The sequence below is a fragment of the Watersipora subatra genome, chromosome 2 (genome assembly GCF_963576615.1).
Source record: "Watersipora subatra chromosome 2, tzWatSuba1.1, whole genome shotgun sequence".
In the NCBI taxonomy this organism is placed as follows: domain Eukaryota; kingdom Metazoa; phylum Bryozoa; class Gymnolaemata; order Cheilostomatida; family Watersiporidae; genus Watersipora; species Watersipora subatra.
This window is the reverse complement of record NC_088709.1, coordinates 38,789,493-38,808,683: the sequence shown is the minus strand read 5'-3', so window position 1 is coordinate 38,808,683 and position 19,191 is coordinate 38,789,493. Positions and strand designations below refer to the sequence as shown.

At 37.8% G+C, this 19,191-nt stretch overlaps 1 protein-coding gene across 2 annotated transcripts; it reads left to right on the top strand.

Annotated features, from left to right (window-relative positions):
* The first annotated feature begins 1 nt into the window (after position 1).
* Positions 2 to 18,671, top strand: LOC137387273 (3-oxoacyl-[acyl-carrier-protein] synthase, mitochondrial-like). 2 transcript variants are annotated; one of them, XR_010977888.1, is made up of 9 exons: positions 2 to 194; positions 4,211 to 4,393; positions 5,559 to 5,716; positions 7,454 to 7,671; positions 9,312 to 9,479; positions 15,164 to 15,336; positions 17,487 to 17,594; positions 18,212 to 18,504; positions 18,575 to 18,671. XR_010977888.1 is itself a non-coding variant. In XM_068073622.1 (8 exons), the coding sequence occupies exons 1-8, from the start codon at positions 44 to 46 to the stop codon at positions 18,334 to 18,336; spliced, it is 1,284 nt and encodes a 427-aa protein (XP_067929723.1). In that variant the 5' UTR covers positions 2 to 43; the 3' UTR covers positions 18,337 to 18,655. The 2 variants fall into 2 exon arrangements, 1 of the variants encoding a protein (XP_067929723.1); XM_068073622.1 differs by having other exon boundaries at positions 18,212 to 18,655.
* Positions 18,672 to 19,191: the final 520 nt, after the last annotated feature.

Below are 19,191 nucleotides of genomic sequence, written 5' to 3'. Positions count from 1 at the left end.
CTGTACTATTCAGATCCATGTCTACTCTCGCAAGATTAGAAAAATGAGTGCTATTGCGAGTAGTCTAAAAGTTCAAAACAAAAGGGTTGTCGTTACAGGCATTGGATTGGCAACTTGTCTTGGTTTCGAGTTGGGAGACGTTTTTCAAAAGGTTATTGACAAAAAAACAGGGATCTCGCCGTTGAAAAGTGATGGTTCGTAAATACTTAATAAATAAGCATTCGAGGTAGCATACCGGCAGCCTTTAAGATATTGTTTCATACCTGATAAGTAGGTAGCTTGTTATTAAATTTCAATTTTCAAGTGCGTTGAATGCATTAGATTTAAAAAATATCGTTAGACTAGAGTAAAACGCCACAGACATCGGTCATGTCGCCTCACTGTCTTAAAAGCTCAAAACAACAGGGTTGTCGTTAGTACTCGTTACAGGCATTAGATTGGCAACTTATTTTGGTTTCGAATTGAGAGACCTTTTTAGAAAGTTATTGACTAAAGGACAGGGATCTCACCGCGGAAAAGTGATGGTTCGTGAATACCTGATTACTAAGCATTTGAGGTAGTAGATTGTTGTATGGAAATATCTCCAAAACAAGATGCAAACAGGGAGGGAAGCCAGACCACAAGATGAGCATACAATACATACAAGCAGCAAGACACTCAAGACAAAAAAAGATCCAACAATTAGAAAATGTCAAAAAGCAAATTAAAAACTTCAAAATGGTAGAAATTAATCATAAAAAATGAGTCGTTAGCTTTGCCAGAAAACCCCCAAAGAGACATTGGGAATGAATCAAATGATTTCACGTATAAAAATCTGCCATTTTTTACCAGACAAAACCTAGATACCTGGAGTAAGTTACAAGCTCCACCCTACATGTTTACATCACGTACACCAACTTGAGACTTACGCAAGCAAGATATCTTTGTACACTTACATAAAGCATTAAACCTAAACGCCCAACCTACTATCTACAGGCTAGCCTTTTTACATGCTAGACATCTATGAGATAAAACAGCTCCAATGCATCAGCCTTTCTTTCTCAAGGGCCTGCTTAGGGGCTTTTTCCATTTCCTGCTGAGGAGCCTCTCTCTCCTGCGTGTGGAGTTTCTGTTTTCCCACCACTATCTGAAACTCTCTACCTATGGACTGTCATAACTTTCATTTGACTGTCAATACTTACAGTCATATGAAACCGAGCAAACAAACATGGACAACCGCTCTAGTCAGGGTGTAACCTTTATTGACTATTTTAATCTTTTGTCATTAATATTATTGTTTAGGATTTTGTTAGTTGTGTATTTTAATTGTTTTACTTATTGCATGAAGAGGTGTCTTTTATTGGTAAATATCAGTATTGCTTACAATAGTCTAGCATCTTCTCTAATACCTGAACCAATAATAATCAAATTAGTTCACACAATCTAAGCAAAAGTACACAACTAAACATAATCAAAATAGAATGCGATGACAAAGCAATTAAACAATGAGTTTGTTAATGGATTTGGATTAGTTATGCATAACATAATTTCTCCATTAACACACATAACAAGATCGACAGCCATTGATATATTATTTCATACCTAATAAGTAAGAAAGTCACACCCTCATAACAGCTTATTCAACTTGAATGCAAGAACAACACGATATTCGCAAAGTCATTCAGCACGTCTGCAGTTCTTAACCAATGAAATGCTATTGTAATAACAAGGTCTGAACAAACCAAATTCACCAAATAGCTTGACAAAAATATGTCGACTTTTAACAAGTACAATTTATTGCTGCTAACTGGTTTTACACAATAAGTGTCTCAACAGAAGCAAACTAGTTTACATAAAAGTCTGTCAGCCAACGCGGTGGCTGTTGATACGCACTAGCACTTCTTGAGCATTGTCACATTCATCATCAGGGTTTTCATGAAACTCCTCACTCGTGTTATTCTCGCTTTTACCTCCATCACCTAGGACTAGCTCATGGCTCATCCTGTATGTGACGAGGATCTACATCAACCCTGAGTTCAACACCGGAATTGCTACTGCTATAATTGTCTGTAGAAATGTTACAATGGTTTGGTCTGGCGAGTCACTTATCGGCAGTGTGACTGGCAGCGCTTTCAACTTCTATCGCAGTATTTGGCGCTATTGCAGAAGTTGTACCCTATTTCCACAAAGTTGTGCACTTTGCTTTAGCTGGTTTCACATATGTGTCACATACGCAATAAGGATTGGTGGAATGTAAGTTGCTAAAAGTGTTAGCAATGGCTATTCCAAGCAATCGTGCATTGTAGCCATAGAGTGAATTTGCAGGCACGTGGCCCCCACATTTGGAGTATTGTTATACCAAAAAACCATTTGCCCTATGCTATCCTCTTGATTGTCCTATTATTATGTTCTATCAGTCCATTGCTTGATGCTCTAGACCAGGAAATGCCAGGTTCAACTGCTGAGCGACAGACTGCAGCATGACAGATTGCTCGCACCCAGTGTCTACTAATGCTTAGATATCAGTATTGAGCACACTAATAAGAACAGTGGGTAATGCTGGCTGATCACTTTTTAGTTGCAGGGCGAGATATCCAGCACTAATGATGCAGCCTCAATTGCGCTTCTCTGCTGTGGTTGCTGTTTCTGCATGTATGCGAAATGTTCCCTAACTGACCACACCACCATCATCTAAGAGGCCGACTGGTTATTTTCCTTTCATCATCTTGCGCATGTCCAGCTGCACACATTGGTTTTTCACCCATGCTGTTATTTGTTGACTATTGTTTGTGCCTGAGCCACCATGTCATCAAGATCAAGCTTTCCTACTGAACTGACAGACTTCAGCTCTCCTGAAATATCCGTCGGTGAGCCCGACATAAATGCACTTTACAGGGGATTAGTTTGTTTTTGACCCTGATCTGACCTTGATCTACTGTCTCACTGTCACCTAGCACTTTTCCTCGCAGTTGGTCATATACACTGAAATTGTTTACACTAAATGCTATCAGCATTTGACTTTTGATTAACTTGTAATCCCTGGTTTCCTCCGACATTTGTAGCCCACATACCTTTGCAGCAATGCAGCCACTGAAGTTTCTCTCATGCATGTAGTGACATGTCCATTCCACATCTTTTTACAATTGCTTATACACGGCAAAGGCTAGTCCAGCTAGAAAAAGTGGCATAAAAGCTGACAAATCCTCAATCTTCTGCATCTTAGCAACCAATTCCAATTTATCACACCAGTCTCTAAAGTATCCTTAGTTGCTACTTCTGCGCAATGCGAGATATAATAATTTTAAAGCCATATTACTAGTTTGTTTTAATGAAATAGCTAAAATAGTTTTTAGAATAACTCTCAACAGCTTATTCAACCTGACTGCAAGAACAACACGATATGCGCAAAGTCATTCAGCACGTCCAGAGTAATTGACCAATGAAATGCTATTGCGCTAACAAAGTCTGAACGACATTCACTACCTACAGTTTTGAATTAAGAGACATTTTTCAAAAAGTTGAAGTTTTGAACTTTGGCTCATAATCTTATATGTTTTGCCTTTTGACTTATTCATTTTTAAAATAATGTAGTTTTGGTATGGAAACAATAACAATTTTCACCATTTCGAAGTTTATGAATTTTTAATACTCATTTATTTATGGACCACACTCGAATCCATCAATGCACTTTCAATAGTATTACGTAGATGGTCACTCGTAAGCCTTTGCTGTAGCTTCTAGGTAATGATAGTTTATATAGTGGAAAATGGTAATATCATTATTTGTGTTTTTTAATTTTGTTGGACATTTTCCCTCTCAGTGCAACAATCACTGTTAGTTATATACCTGTATTTAGTGGTAGTGTAAGCCGATTATGTATTTAGTGATTGGCCTAGGCAGCCTACCATTTAGTGATGAACATTTACCACCTGTTATCGAGGGATAAAAATTCTATTGGTAGACTACTGGGCAGATTCTCATACGAGTGGTCACTTGAAAAGATTATTTGCTATAACATAGTTCAACCTTGAATGATAAAGTAAATAAAGTGCTGTTGCCTTAAACTGTCCACTGCTTTGAAGGTTGATTTTATTTCAAGCACAGATCTGTTCAGTTGAACTTCATCTACCTTTTCTCTATTATTTTGGCCTATATCGCTGGAGAGCTTTATAAATGGCTTTATATATCGCTCACTCATCCTTCTTCACTCAAGTAATCTCTGATGTTTTAGAATGGAAAGGGCTGCCCTGCAAGGTCGCTGGAGTTGTGTCTACAGAATGTTTGATGAAGGAATTCACCAAAGGGGATATGCGAGACAAGTCTCGACCGATTCTTTTGGGTGTATCTGCAGCGAGGAGAGCCCTACGGCATAGCAAATACACGCCGACCAGTGATAAGGATATGCATAGATGTGGTGAGAGGCGTCTACCCAACAGACCTATGATGCTGTTGTCGCTGTCTCCTTAGGCATCACGCATGCTCGAGGGTTGTTGTCTAACATGGCATTTCTTCAGTAGATCATTGTAATATATAGGTTTATATTGCTTACTGGGTGCTTTTTTATGTATGGTAGATTCTAAACTAACAGAATCACTCTGTTCATTTTTCAAATTTTTGTTTTTTTTGCTAAAAATTTCAAGCAGTTTCGTTTTGTTCAACTATGCAAGGTTACTCATATCATATGTACTACCAGGTTACTCATGTCATATGTACTACCAGGTTACTCATATCATATGTGCTACCAGGTTACTCATGTCATATGTACTACCAGGTTACTCATGTCATATGTACTACCAGGTTACTCATATCATATGTGCTACCAGGTTACTCATATCATATGTACTACCAGGTTACTCATATCATATGTACTACCAGGCTACTCATGTCATATGTACTACCAGGTTACTCATATCATATGTGCTACCAGGTTACTCATGTCATATGTACTACCAGGTTACTCATGTCATATGTACTACCAGGTTACTCATATCATATGTGCTACCAGGTTACTCATATCATATGTACTACCAGGTTACTCATATCATATGTACTACCAGGTTACTCATGTCATATGTACTACCAGGTTACTCATATCATATGTGCTACCAGGTTACTCATGTCATATGTACTACCAGGTTACTCATCTCATATGTACTACCAGGTTACTCATATCATATGTACTACCAGGTTACTCATATCATATGTACTACCAGGTTACTCATATCATATGTACTACCAGGCTACTCATATCATATGTATCAGGTATTCTGTGTTTGCTGCTGTATAATGACAAAGGGAAGAATTCAAAGAATTTGTTGTTCGAACTGTTCCTATTTTTTATGCATTCCTTTATTATGTTGGAGCCCGCTTTGGTTTTCGTTTAAATTGCTATAGTTTCAAGGGTTGAAACAATAAATTAGTTTTGTTTGCATTTTCATATCATAACAGCCCTTTTGTCTTCGGTCGTACTAGTTACATCTTGCACTAGTTCTCAAACTATGTTTGTTTTGTTTCTCTATTACTTAATTTGTATTTGTACATGCGTAGGTTTCATTGTGTGAAGTTTTGTAATGCTGTAGGTGTGTCCGTCGGCATGGGAATGTGTGATCTCCAAGAAATTTTTAAAGCTGGACAAGCGCTTCAAGAAAAAGGTCTTCGAGGTCTTAGTCCCTTTTTTATGCCTAGAAACCTCGTAAACATGGCATCTGGACACATCAGCATCGAGACAGGCTTTCAAGTAGGTACCTACACTCTAGTTTGACATCGGTTTGTTATTAGTAATCACAGCAGACTAACCAGGCTATTCAATCAAGTTGAGGTTAATATTAACTTGGTCAAGTCTGCAGTCATACTATCTTATAATTAAGGCAGGTAATTCTGTCTCACTTACAAGGAAAGTCTGTTGTAAGTTTTATCTTACATGGAAGGTAAATTCTATAGCCTTAGAGGTTAGCCTATAGCCTCAGAGGTTAGTCTATAGCCTTAGGGGTTAGCCTATAGCACAGGTGTCAAACACATGGCCCGCGGGCCACATGTGGCCCGCCACCTCATTTTATGTGGCCCGCGAGGGCTTAATTACTCATTCGCCCGAGACTCATTCTCCCGTATTTATAACGTTGCTAGGCACACCAACGCGAGTTATCTTGCCTCTAAACTTTGTCTATTCCTTGTGTTGTTATTTTTACATTACATGAGAATAATTTTGATTAGTCAGAAAAACTTTTTTCTGGCCAATCAAACAAACGTACATATATACCTCCATGATCTCTCTGGCAAAAGTTATAACTAAATTACTACGCCCATTTCGACATCTACTGAACCGAAAATCATCGCTGTCACTTTAAAATTTATCGTTCGCGATCAATTTTTTTCAACTCGAGAAGTAAATATGCAGATTCAGAAGGGGTAAGACAGTGAAAGACTGCATAAATCAAATTGAAACATTATTTTTAATGTTTCGAAGTTTTTACTAACTTTTAATTTTGTCAATTTGCATCGTTACACTCGAATAAAAATGCACTTTTAGGCTGTCAACCGTAGTCAGACAAAAGTTATTCAATCTCGATAGGATTATAGTCATTCTTAGAGCGGCCCCTGAAGTCTGAAAAGTCAAGAACAGAGTTACTGAACATAATTTTATTCTTTGAAACATGTTTATGATAGTTTATTTGAGTTATATTAGGATGTAGATTTGCTATGCTATGAAGATAATACTCGCGAGGAAAAATTCGAAATTATAGTTTCGTGATTTTCATGTTCATGACTAACTGTACATGTATAACTATTATTCATAACTTTGTATTGTATGTAATAAATCACTAATTTTAGTCAAACACTGTATATTTTGTAATTTCTTTGGTGCAAGTCTAACTTTGTTTCAGCAAATAGCAAATAATTTTTTGATTTTTTGCTGCTTACATATTGATTTTGTGTTGCTGCTGTTGCAATTATTTAGTGTTTGCAGATTTAATGTGTGTATGCCAACAAATTCATGTTCTTAGCAGCTCACAATTTTTGATTTTACTGAAAGTATGCCCATGTTGATGGGTATTGTGTAACTTTTCTGATTTTTTTTTCGGAAACAAGTGTTTTGCATATTTTGCTGTGCAACTGTTCTGTTTGCAACTTTAAGTAATAAAGTCAAGAGTTATTTAATATCAAAGACTAGTTTAAGTTATTTTATATTATTCGATTACATTTCATTACAATTATAAGTTACATCTGGCCCTTTGAGGACAGCCATTACGCTGATGTGGCCCTCGGTGAAAATGAGTTTGACACCCCTGGCCTATAGCCTTAGAGGTGTTCTCTGATTGTGTCAGATACATTTATCGCCTTGTCACCTAAGTTCAATCTAGAAAGTTGCTCTGCTTGATTATCAAATTTTAAACGTATTTTATTAATTTCCTGGTTAAATTTGTCGTACTTTACTGTGGCATCTTCAGCTTTTCGAATTATCTCGCCTTCATGACAGGGTCCTAACCTATCGGTATCTACAGCATGTACCACTGGACTTCACGCAATAGGTGAAGCATACAGACTTGTACAACGAGGTGACGCAGATCTCATGCTATGCGGTGGAACTGAAGCTCCAATTTCTCCTCTATCAATTGCTGGATTCAGTAGGATGAGAGCTCTGTGTACTGATTCGAACGATAGCCCTCAGACAGCGTCTCGTCCATTCGATAAAAGGTAGGAATTTTGACTGGAATCTTGTCTTTCATTTTTGCCTATCAGGGAGTCAGTTTGCTATAAATTCGAGTTCATTACGAGAAGCAGAATTTGTCGTAAGTTAGTGTTGAATTCAGCAGGTAGATATGGGAACTAGGGTTACTAGGGTGATGAAAGCACTCATTACATAATATTAAACGTCGTGTCTCCTCTCTCACTCATCACCCTTTTTATATTGCTTTTTTCTGACATGCTCTTGTTTCCTTCGAATATTTACACACCTTTGTTCATATCACTTACTTCCTGCAATGTTTACTCAACACAAATTTATTTCTCCAAATTCAAACCAAGTGGCCTCAGCAGAACATAGCTTGCACTTTTTGTATTGCTTGCACTTTTCATAAGGATTATGTGTTTCATGTCATCCTCTCAGGCTCACTTCAAACACACTTTGACTAGATGTGTTGGTGGCTTCCCATTGACATCTTTATTGGTAAGCAGCTTTCTCTTCATCTTTCCTCTCTCTTCCTTCTCAGCTAGGGCTTTCCTGACAAAGGAACTATTACTATTAGTATTTACCAAGTGTTCTGTATGATTAGCATTGCAAGATTTCTAACCAATTGTAAATTGTTGATAACGAGGAGAGGAGCTAAGGTTGATATAATTGATAGATGTAATTGTGGTCCAGTGCTAACATGTGATTGATCTAAAGGCTCAGCTGCTGTTGATATTTTCATTTGCTGCAGTTTTTGGTCTAATGAGTCATAAGTTCATGCTAGGACTGCCTCGGTTGTCCTTTCAAAAATTAATGCAATTGTTTATATAAGCCCTCTTACAATTATGAATACTAAAAATATTTTTTAAAACCTCCTTCCAAGTTTTATCGCAATCTTTAAAATATGTGATGAAAGGTTTTAGGAAGGGTCCTATTAGAAAAAAGAATGTTAAAATCATGCGTTAGGAAAGTTTGTGTTAAGAAAGAGGGAAATTAGGAAAGGGCGGAGTTGGGGATGCGAACTTTAGAAATGAGTGTGTTATTTAGGAAAGCGTATGGAAGAGGGTGGAGGAAGGGCTTGAAAGTGGTGTGCTGGGCAGGGGATTTTAGAAGAAGGAGGGTTAAGTAGGTCAAGTTAAGGGAGTGGGTTTTAAATAAATTATGAGCTAAAGTGGTTTTTAGATAGATGATGGGAAGTTTTTAAAGAGTGGTATTAAGGAGTTGTCTTTCCCGTTCATCAAATACAAAGACTTAGATTTCCTTGCCCAGGCTCATCACCTTCAGAAGATTTGAGCACCTGCTATTAACGGCTAAAACTGTGGTGCGCATAATATTCTTATTTTCTTTTATTATATGTATATGCATTCTGGTTGTGATGGAAATCTGCTGACTCGATAACACAGGCTTTGCTATACTGTAAGTACCTGTAGATTTAGCAGCTGTTCAACTCATTCTGCTGGCCATAGCAATGCGTAAGATGGTGCAGTAGCCACCCTTAAGATAGATCAACTTTTTTTTGTGTTCTGTCATTTTATGAGCACGAATATCAACTGTAGATAGAAGAGCAGATAGTTAATGTTGTTAGCCTACAACCTGTAGCTTATATTGTTATCTTACCCGTCTCATCATATACCTATCTGTCTGCACGCTGTACATGTACTTGCAGTCGTTCTGGATTTGTGATGTCAGAAGGCGCTGCTGTCATTGTCTTAGAAGATAGGGAACACGCTTTAGCCCGCGGCGCTGAGATTATAGCCGAAGTGCTCGGTTATGGGTTGTCAGGGGACGCATACCATATTTCTTCTCCTAGGGAAAGCGGTGATGGAGCATTGAGGTTAGTGCTTGGAGATTCAGTGTCGGTGAGATGTAACTTGTTGGCTTTTAGAGCATTTTTGAATTATTGTGCCGCCCTGTCTGTAGTCAAAAGTTGTAGTCAATGAAAGGGTCCCGACTGTAGACAATGAAAGGGTCACAACTGTAGACAATGAAAGGGTCCCAACTGTAGACAATGAAAGGGTCCCAACTGTAGACAATGAACGGGTTCCAGCTGTAGACGATGAAAGGGTTCCAACTGTAGACGATGAAAAGGTCCCAACTGTAGCCAATGAAAGGGTCTCGACTGTAGACAATGAAAGGGTCACAACTGTAGACAATGAAAGGGTCCCAACTGTAGACAATGAAAGGGTCCCAGCTGTAGACAATGAAAGGGTTCCAACTGTAGACAATGAAAGGGTCACAACTGTAGACGATGAAAGGGTCCCAACTGTAGACAATAAAAGGGTCCCAGCTGTAGACAATGAAAGGGTCCCAACTGTAGACAATGAAAAGGTCCCAGCTGTAGACAATGAAAGGGTCCCAACTGTAGACAATGAAAGGGTCCTAGCTGTAGACAATGAAAGGGTCCCAACTGTAGACAATGAACGGGTCCCAACTGTAGACGATGAAAGGGTCCCAACTGTAGACGATGAAAAGGTCCCAACTGTAGTCACTGAAAGGGTCTCGACTGTAAACAATGAAAGGGTCACAACTGTAGAAAATGAAAGGGTCCCAACTGTAGACAATGAAAGGGTCCCAACTGTAAACAATGAAAGGGTTCCAACTGTAGACAATGAAAGGGTCACAACTGTAGACAATGAAAGGGTCACAACTGTAGACAATGAAAGGGTTCCAGCTGTAGACAATGAAAAGGTCCCAACTGTAGTCAATGAAAAGGGTCTCGACTGTAGACAATGAAAGGGTCACAACTGTAGAAAATGAAAGGGTCCAACTGTAGACAATGAAAGGGTCCCAGCTGTAGACAATGAAAGGGTTCCAACTGTAGATAATGAAAGGGTCACAACTGTAGACAATGAAAGGGTCCCAACTGTAGACAATGAAAGGGTCACAACTGTAGACAATGAAAGGGTTCCAACTGTAGACATTGAAAGGGTCCCAACTGTAGACGATGAAAGGGTCCCAACTGTAGACGATGAAAAGGTCCCAACTGTAGTCAATGAAAGAGTCCCAACTGTAGACAATGAAAGGGTCACAACTGTAGAAAATGAAAGGGTCCCAACTGTAGACAATGAAAGGGTCCCAACTGTAGACAATGAAAGGGTTCCAACTGTAGACAATGAAAGGGTCACAACTGTAGACAATGAAAGGGTCCCAACTGTAGACAATGAAAGGGTCACAACTGTAGACAATGAAAGGGTTCCAGCTGTAGACAATGAAAAGGTCCCAACTGTAGACAATGAAAAGGTCCCAACTGTAGTCAATGAAAGGGTCTCGACTGTAGACAATGAAAGGGTCACAACTGTAGAAAATGAAAGGGTTCCAACTGTAGACAATGAAAGGGTCACAACTGTAGACAATGAAAGGGTTCCAGCTGTAGACAATGAAAAGGTCCCAACTGTAGACAATGAAAAGGTCCCAACTGTAGTCAATGAAAGGGTCTCGACTGTAGACAATGAAAGGGTCACAACTGTAGAAAATGAAAGGGTCCCAACTGTAGACAATGAAAGGGTCCCAGCTGTAGACAATGAAAGGGTTCCAACTGTACATAATGAAAGGGTCACAACAGTAGACAATGAAAGGGTCCCAACTGTAGACAATGAAAGGGTCACAACTGTAGACAATGAAAGGGTCCCAACTGTAGACATTGAAAGGATCTCAACTGTAGACAATAAAAGGGTCTCAACTGTAGACAATGAAAGGGTCTCAACTGTAGACAATGAAAGATTCATGCAGAATTGTCTAAACTGTAAATTTATCGTTATTAGATTGTACAATGTTTAAGAGCTCAATGCTAATGCATAAGCTCTTGCTGGAGCAAAACTGCTAGAATATCTGGTCATAGTAATTGGTGCCGATTCGGAATTTTAGGCGGTCAAAGTACAGGCCTCAGATATGTTTTACCTATTTCATACAGGCAAAAGTGGGACACCTGGAAGAGTGCGCTATGAAAATGGGAGTCGTTCTCCCGGCTTACCAACATGAAATTATTTACATATTTCAGTTAGCTCAGTGTCATACTTACCTGAACCTTAGCAAAAAGAACATTTGCTATCAAAAAAAAGAGATTTCCATAAATGCAAACAAATTGTTTTTACTTGCATTTATCTGATTTTAAAACTAAAGGAATTGATAAAACTGTGATTAATTTATATGCTCTTAATTCTACTTTTACACAAATAAAATGACAAGATGCAAGTTCTTAGACCCCACACTATCAATGATATTTTACTCAGTCAAACATGCAACTGATGAAGTTAACAGATGATGAAAAATCAAAATATGAAAATTGATACCATATTTAAATAAAGTTACCTCTGCCAAATTAAAACTCAATTTTAATAATAGTTTGAACATAAGATGAATCATGTTTGTATTTAATTAAACTCACTATGTTCACCTCATCATAGCATGACTAAACTCACTATGTTCACCTCATCATAGCATGACTAAACTCACTATGTTCACCTCATCATAGCATGACTAAACTCACTATGTTCACCTCATCATAGCATGACTAAACTCACTATGTTCACCTCATCATAGCATGACTAAACTCACTATGTTCACCTCATCATAGCATGACTAAGCTCACTATGTTCACCTCATCATAGCATGACTAAACTCACTATGTTCACCTCATCATAGCATGACTAAACTCACTATGTTCACCTCATCATAGCATGACTAAACTCACTATGTTCACCTCAACATAGCATGACTAAACTCACTATGTTCACCTCATCATAGCATGACTAAACTCACTATGTTCACCTCATCATAGCATGACTAAACTCACTATGTTCACCTCATCATAGCATGGCTAAACTCACTATGTTCACCTCATCATAGCATGATTAAACTCACTATGTTCACCTCATCATAGCATGGCTAAACTCACTATGTTCACCTCATCATAGCATGACTAAACTCACTATGTTCACCTCATCATAGCATGACTAAACTCACTATGTTCACCTCATCATAGCATGGCTAAACTCACTATGTTCACCTCATCATAGCATGACTAAACTCACTATGTTCACCTCATCATAGCATGGCTAAACTCACTATGTTCACCTCATCATAGCATGACTAAACTCACTATGTTCACCTCATCATAGCATGACTAAACTCACTATGTTCACCTCATCATAGCATGACTAAACTCACTATGTTCACCTCATCATAGCATGGCTAAACTCACTATGTTCACCTCATCATAGCATGACTAAACTCACTATGTTCACCTCATCATAGCATGACTAAACTCACTATGTTCACCTCATCATAGCATGGCTAAACTCACTATGTTCACCTCATCATAGCATGACTAAACTCACTATGTTCACCTCATCATAGCATGACTAAACTCACTATGTTCACCTCATCATAGCATGACTAAACTCACTATGTTCACCTCATCATAGCATGACTAAACTCACTATGTTCACCTCATCATAGCATGGCTAAACTCACTATGTTCACCTCATCATAGCTTGACTAAACTCACTATGTTCACCTCATCATAGCATGACTAAACTCACTATGTTCACCTCATCATAGCATGACTAAACTCACTATGTTCACCTCATCATAGCATGGCTAAACTCACTATGTTCACCTCATCATAGCATGACTAAACTCACTATGTTCACCTCATCATAGCATGGCTAAACTCACTATGTTCACCTCATCATAGCATGACTAAACTCACTATGTTCACCTCATCATAGCATGACTAAACTCACTATGTTCACCTCATCATAGCATGACTAAACTCACTATGTTCACCTCATCATAGCATGGCTAAACTCACTATGTTCACCTCATCATAGCTTGACTAAACTCACTATGTTCACCTCATCATAGCATGACTAAACTCACTATGTTCACCTCATCATAGCATGACTAAACTCACTATGTTCACCTCATCATAGCATGGCTAAACTCACTATGTTCACCTCATCATAGCATGACTAAACTCACTATGTTCACCTCATCATAGCATGACTAAACTCACTATGTTCACCTCATCATAGCATGACTAAACTCACTATGTTCACCTCATCATAGCATGACTAAACTCACTATGTTCACCTCATCATAGCATGACTAAACTCACTATGTTCACCTCATCATAGCATGGCTAAACTCACTATGTTCACCTCATCATAGCTTGACTAAACTCATTATGTTCACCTCATCATAGCATGACTAAACTCACTATGTTCACCTCATCATAGCATGACTAAACTCACTATGTTCACCTCATCATAGCATGGCTAAACTCACTATGTTCACCTCATCATAGCATGACTAAACTCACTATGTTCACCTCATCATAGCATGGCTAAACTCACTATGTTCACCTCATCATAGCATGACTAAACTCACTATGTTCACCTCATCATAGCATGACTAAACTCACTATGTTCACCTCATCATAGCATGACTAAACTCACTATGTTCACCTCATCATAGCATGGCTAAACTCACTATGTTCACCTCATCATAGCATGACTAAACTCACTATGTTCACCTCATCATAGCATGACTAAACTCACTATGTTCACCTCATCATAGCATGACTAAACTCACTATGTTCACCTCATCATAGCATGGCTAAACTCACTATGTTCACCTCATCATAGCATGACTAAACTCACTATGTTCACCTCATCATAGCATGACTAAACTCACTATGTTCACCTCATCATAGCTTGACTAAACTCACTATGTTCACCTCATCATAGCATGACTAAACTCACTATGTTCACCTCATCATAGCTTGACTAAACTCACTATTTTCACCTCATCATAGCATGACTAAATTTTTGCCGATGCTGGAGAACTTGGCAGCTTCTTTACCGTATAGCGGTTGAATTGATAAAAGTTTAACCATGTCATGGTACTGGATTTCTATCAGAGCATTCTATATTAATACTCTATTATTAGCCTGAATGACAAATCATGGTGTAGGGGAAGTAGGCTTACATGCTGCAAGTTTTTACAAAAGCTCTCATTTCGTAATTTTCACTTACATGCAGGATAGGCTAATATTCGAGTATACGTTTTCCTTTGGATCACTTTTCTATTTTTTTGAAACGCGTGTATCACATGGAAAACATTTGACAATTAGTTGAATGCCTAATTTCTAGCAGGATATTAAAGGGTTACTCGCGTCAACTTCCACAAAATCATATCAGAAGATTTAGATATTTTTCTATCAATTTTGATTTTGCTTGTTGTTTTAGGTGATCTGACTGCCAGGATTTTTCAAGATCAAAGTTGTCAAAATTCTTTTTCCTTAGCATTTTGAACTGTGATCAAGTTTTACCGATTTTAATCTTGAAACATCCTGGCAGTCAGATCACCTTGAACATCCAAAACAATCGCAATTGGTAGAAAAATATCTATATTTTCAAATGAAATTTTAAAATTTGGCATGAGTGACCCCTCGAGTATTCACATAAAAACAGGTGATCAGTGAGCCGTGTAATGGTCTTTTTTACATTAGTATAGGTGCATGAAGGCTTCCCTTGAAGATGCCCAGCTACCTGCTGAGGCCATATCTTATGTCAATGCTCATGCTACATCAACCGTTATTGGGGACGCCGCTGAAGCCCGAGCTATTGACTGTCTTTTTGGAAGCCACGCTACATCCGTATATGTTTCATCCATCAAGGGAGCCTTTGGTAGGTGTTTGTTTTGATTCATTAAACATCTGTATTGTTTTCATGTAGTTAACCATACTAGGGGAAGATAACTCATGTTCACATGTTAGATGCCTTTGCAAAAGTCATGTCAGGTGTCTGTAGATGACTCACCAGCTGTGTAACTCTATCAGGTGTTTTCAGGCTATGCTCATCAATTCTTGTCAGAGGATGTAACAAGAGCTCGTAAACAACTTCCCAGGCAATTGCTTGTTTTCAATCTGTGTAACGCTCATCTCCTGTTTCAATAAGCGAATAAAATTTGAACATTTTATTTACTGTAATATCTGTACAGTCTTCATGTGCCTTTAATAGATGTCAAAATTTTTCTTTTCCTTTTAGCATAGCAGACCTAATCCCTCCAAGCAGTTATAGGTCATATATCAGGAATTGTTTTCTCCTTGAATGATTTGATTTTTAATGATTTGGTATGCGCAGTAGCGGGAATCTATGTCAGCATGTGCAGTAAGGGGAGTTAATGCAAAGTTCAGTAATTTTCTGTACTAGTACCCTGGCAGTCTAGTGTGCTCTGAGAGATAGTTGTGTGTAATACCTATATGTACAATTGTTCTGAAAGGCTAGTGAGCGGTTGACTGGTGCAGATAGTCGCATGTCGGCTGCGAAGGCGAGTGTGATGAGTGCAAATCCCGTATGATACAGTTTTTTTTTGCAACCTTCAGCTGTGGCTTTAGACAGCCGCACGGATGGACAAGACTATTATTAGAGTAAATATATTGTAGTAGAGATTTATGGCTATCTATTCATCTATAGAATCAGCTAGCTAATATTTACTTGCTATCTATTCATCTATAGAATCAGCTAGCTAACATGTACTTGCTATCTATTCATCTATAGAATCAGCTAGCTAACATGTACTTGCTATCTATTCATCTATAGAATCAGCTAGCTAACATGTACTTGCTATCTATTCATCTATAGAATCAGCTAGCTAACATTTACTTGCTATCTATTCATCTATAGAATCAGCTAGCTAACATGTACTTGCTATCTATTCATCTATAGAATCAGCTAGCTAACAGATACTTGCTATCTATTCATCTATAGAATTAGCTAGCTAACATGTACTTGCTATCTATTCATCTATAGAATCAGCTAGCTAACAGATACTTGCTATCTATTCATCTATAGAATCAGCTAGCTAACATTAACTTGCTATCTATTCATCTATAGAATCAGCTAGCTAACATTTACTTGCTACCTATTCATCTATAGAATCAGCTAGCTAACATTTACTTGCTATCTATTCATCTATAGAATCAGCTAGCTAACATGTACTTGCTATCTATTCATCTATAGAATCAGCTAGCTAACATGTACTTGCTATCTATTCATCTATAGAATCAGTTGAAAGTCTTGTTATGTGTTGCATCAAATGCTTTCATAGAAGCTCGTTTAAGATGCTCTACTGTTAATAACTGTTGATAACTGTTTATAACTGTTGATAACAGTTTATAGTTGTAGGTCTATTACCAAACCGCAGGAATTCATTTTGTTTTATCAAAATGAATCCCGCTTTGTTTTTCATTCAAAATGCTATGGTTACAAAGGGTTAACACAAAAACTTTTATTTTTGCATTTTTATGTCATAACAGCCATTTTGTCTCCGGTCGTACTAGTAACTTAGGGCACTAGTTTTCAAACTATATTTGTTTTGTTTCTGTATTACTTAATTTGTATCTGTACATGTGTAGTTTCATTGTGTGAAGTTTTGTAATGCTGTAGGTGTGTCCGTCGGCATGGGAATGTGTGATCTCCAAGAAATTTTTAAAGCTGGACAAGCGCTTCAAGAAAAAGATCTTTGAGGTCTTAGTCCATTTTTTATGCCTAGAAACCTCGTAAACATGGCACCTGGACACATCAGCATCGAGACAGGCTTTCAAGTAGGAAAGCCTGTCTCAATAATTTATTTTATAATATTTGAATCATCCTTTTTCAGTATTATAAAAGTCCTAAGTCTCTCATATCAAACCGCACACTAAAATATGCGAACAACCAAATTTTGTAATATATTGCCATTTACACTTATATCAACTATTACATGTGCACCAGTTAATGAGCAATCAACAGCGTTGCAAAGTGCTCTTGTCAACCAGACAAACTAAACCTTGTAGGACATTTACTTGGTGCTGCCGGCAGTTTAGAAGCAGCTATCACAGCTTTTGCTTGTTGTCATGGAGTTATTCCACCAACAGCCAATCTCATGGAACCTGACGTACCAGGTAAGTCTTTTTATTTGATCTGCACCCGCAGTACTTGCAATGAGGCAGAACTAACACGTGCGGTAGATAAGTGTTAGTTTGGCTTGTATAGAAACTAGAAACAATTGAAGTAGGATACAGTGATGAAACATACTAAAACGTGTGCAATACATTGCTGTAAAGGATACAACCTATTTACATGGAAAAGTGATAACAATTTGCCAGCAGGAGTTTCAATTGCTAAATTAAAGGATCTGTACTGTCACTCATGGAGTTGTCTGCTCAGACATATATCGTATATGCATATATATTGTTTGTATACATATCATGTAATACTTAATATATACATAAATAGTGCATAATATATAATATGCAATACATACCTATATAGCATAATTATATAACAAATACATGTATGATAGGAATAAAAAAATTTAGTTCCAGGTTCTACTAACTTTTGTTATGCTATGCAGTCATACCTGATACATGCACATGTGAGATATTCTATAAGATGTACATATGTAGTTTGGCATCACTAAACTCGCTGATGTAATAGCACGCTCTTGTTAATCACGGTATTGCAATAGCATGCTCTTGTTAACCCCAGAATTGTAAAGATGTCATTTTTACTTTCCTAGGAAACTTTAAGCATGTGATGACATCTGCCCAACGCTGGGAGTCTGAAGATAGAATCGCTCTGACTAACTCTTTTGGGTTTGGTGGTACTAATGCCTCACTTTGCTTATCAAATCACGAGACATGATGAAGGATTTACATCGCTGGCTTTAATTGGTTATTTTTCATTAGCTCACTTTAGCATTGTAATTGTCAGTCGCAATGACTTCCCAGCTGTCCAGTCATATTTTAAATAATCTTTCTCATGTTTGGTTGGCACGCTGAAGGGATTTACATATATATGTACATATGACATGTACATAAGGCATGTGCATAGAAAATGTCATATGTCATGTCCTATGTACATATATACATTGGATTGACAGAAGGCACTCATGTGTTTATAACAGAGTCTTCATGAAACTGTATCTTCAAATATTTGTATCTGTATCATATATCAAAAGATATAATACATTTATGTTGAATGAATATATCCATGATACTGTTTACTTATTGGTCAGTGCCAATACTAAAGGTATACAGCTCTGTTCTGTATCATCGGCATGTGGCAGCTGCTCAAGTAACCGAGGGAAGGTTAGTAGGGAAAGTATAGGAAAATATCAGCAGTTGCAGTGGGCCTGAGTGACTTTGCACTTCACTAGGTATTCATCAGTCTGTCCGTGCTCCATAATCCGATGTTATGAATAGTTGTGAATCCTAGTGCAGTTTGAATAAATTTCTATGACTATGTAAGCATAAGATGCAGTGGAGTTGATCTTATAGGTTTGTGCACCAACTCAGTTGAAATCCAAATTAATTTGTGAGTAGAATTCGCATGCATATTTAAGCTTGCAACTAAATTTAAGCTTGAAAGTCGTATATTTTCTCTGCCGCCATAAAATAACGATTGCAAAACTTTCGATCATCAAAGTATTTGTCTGTCTGTTTGTCTGATGTCACTGAAAAGCAGCCTGTGCCAAAAACTGTTTCTACTTTTAATAAA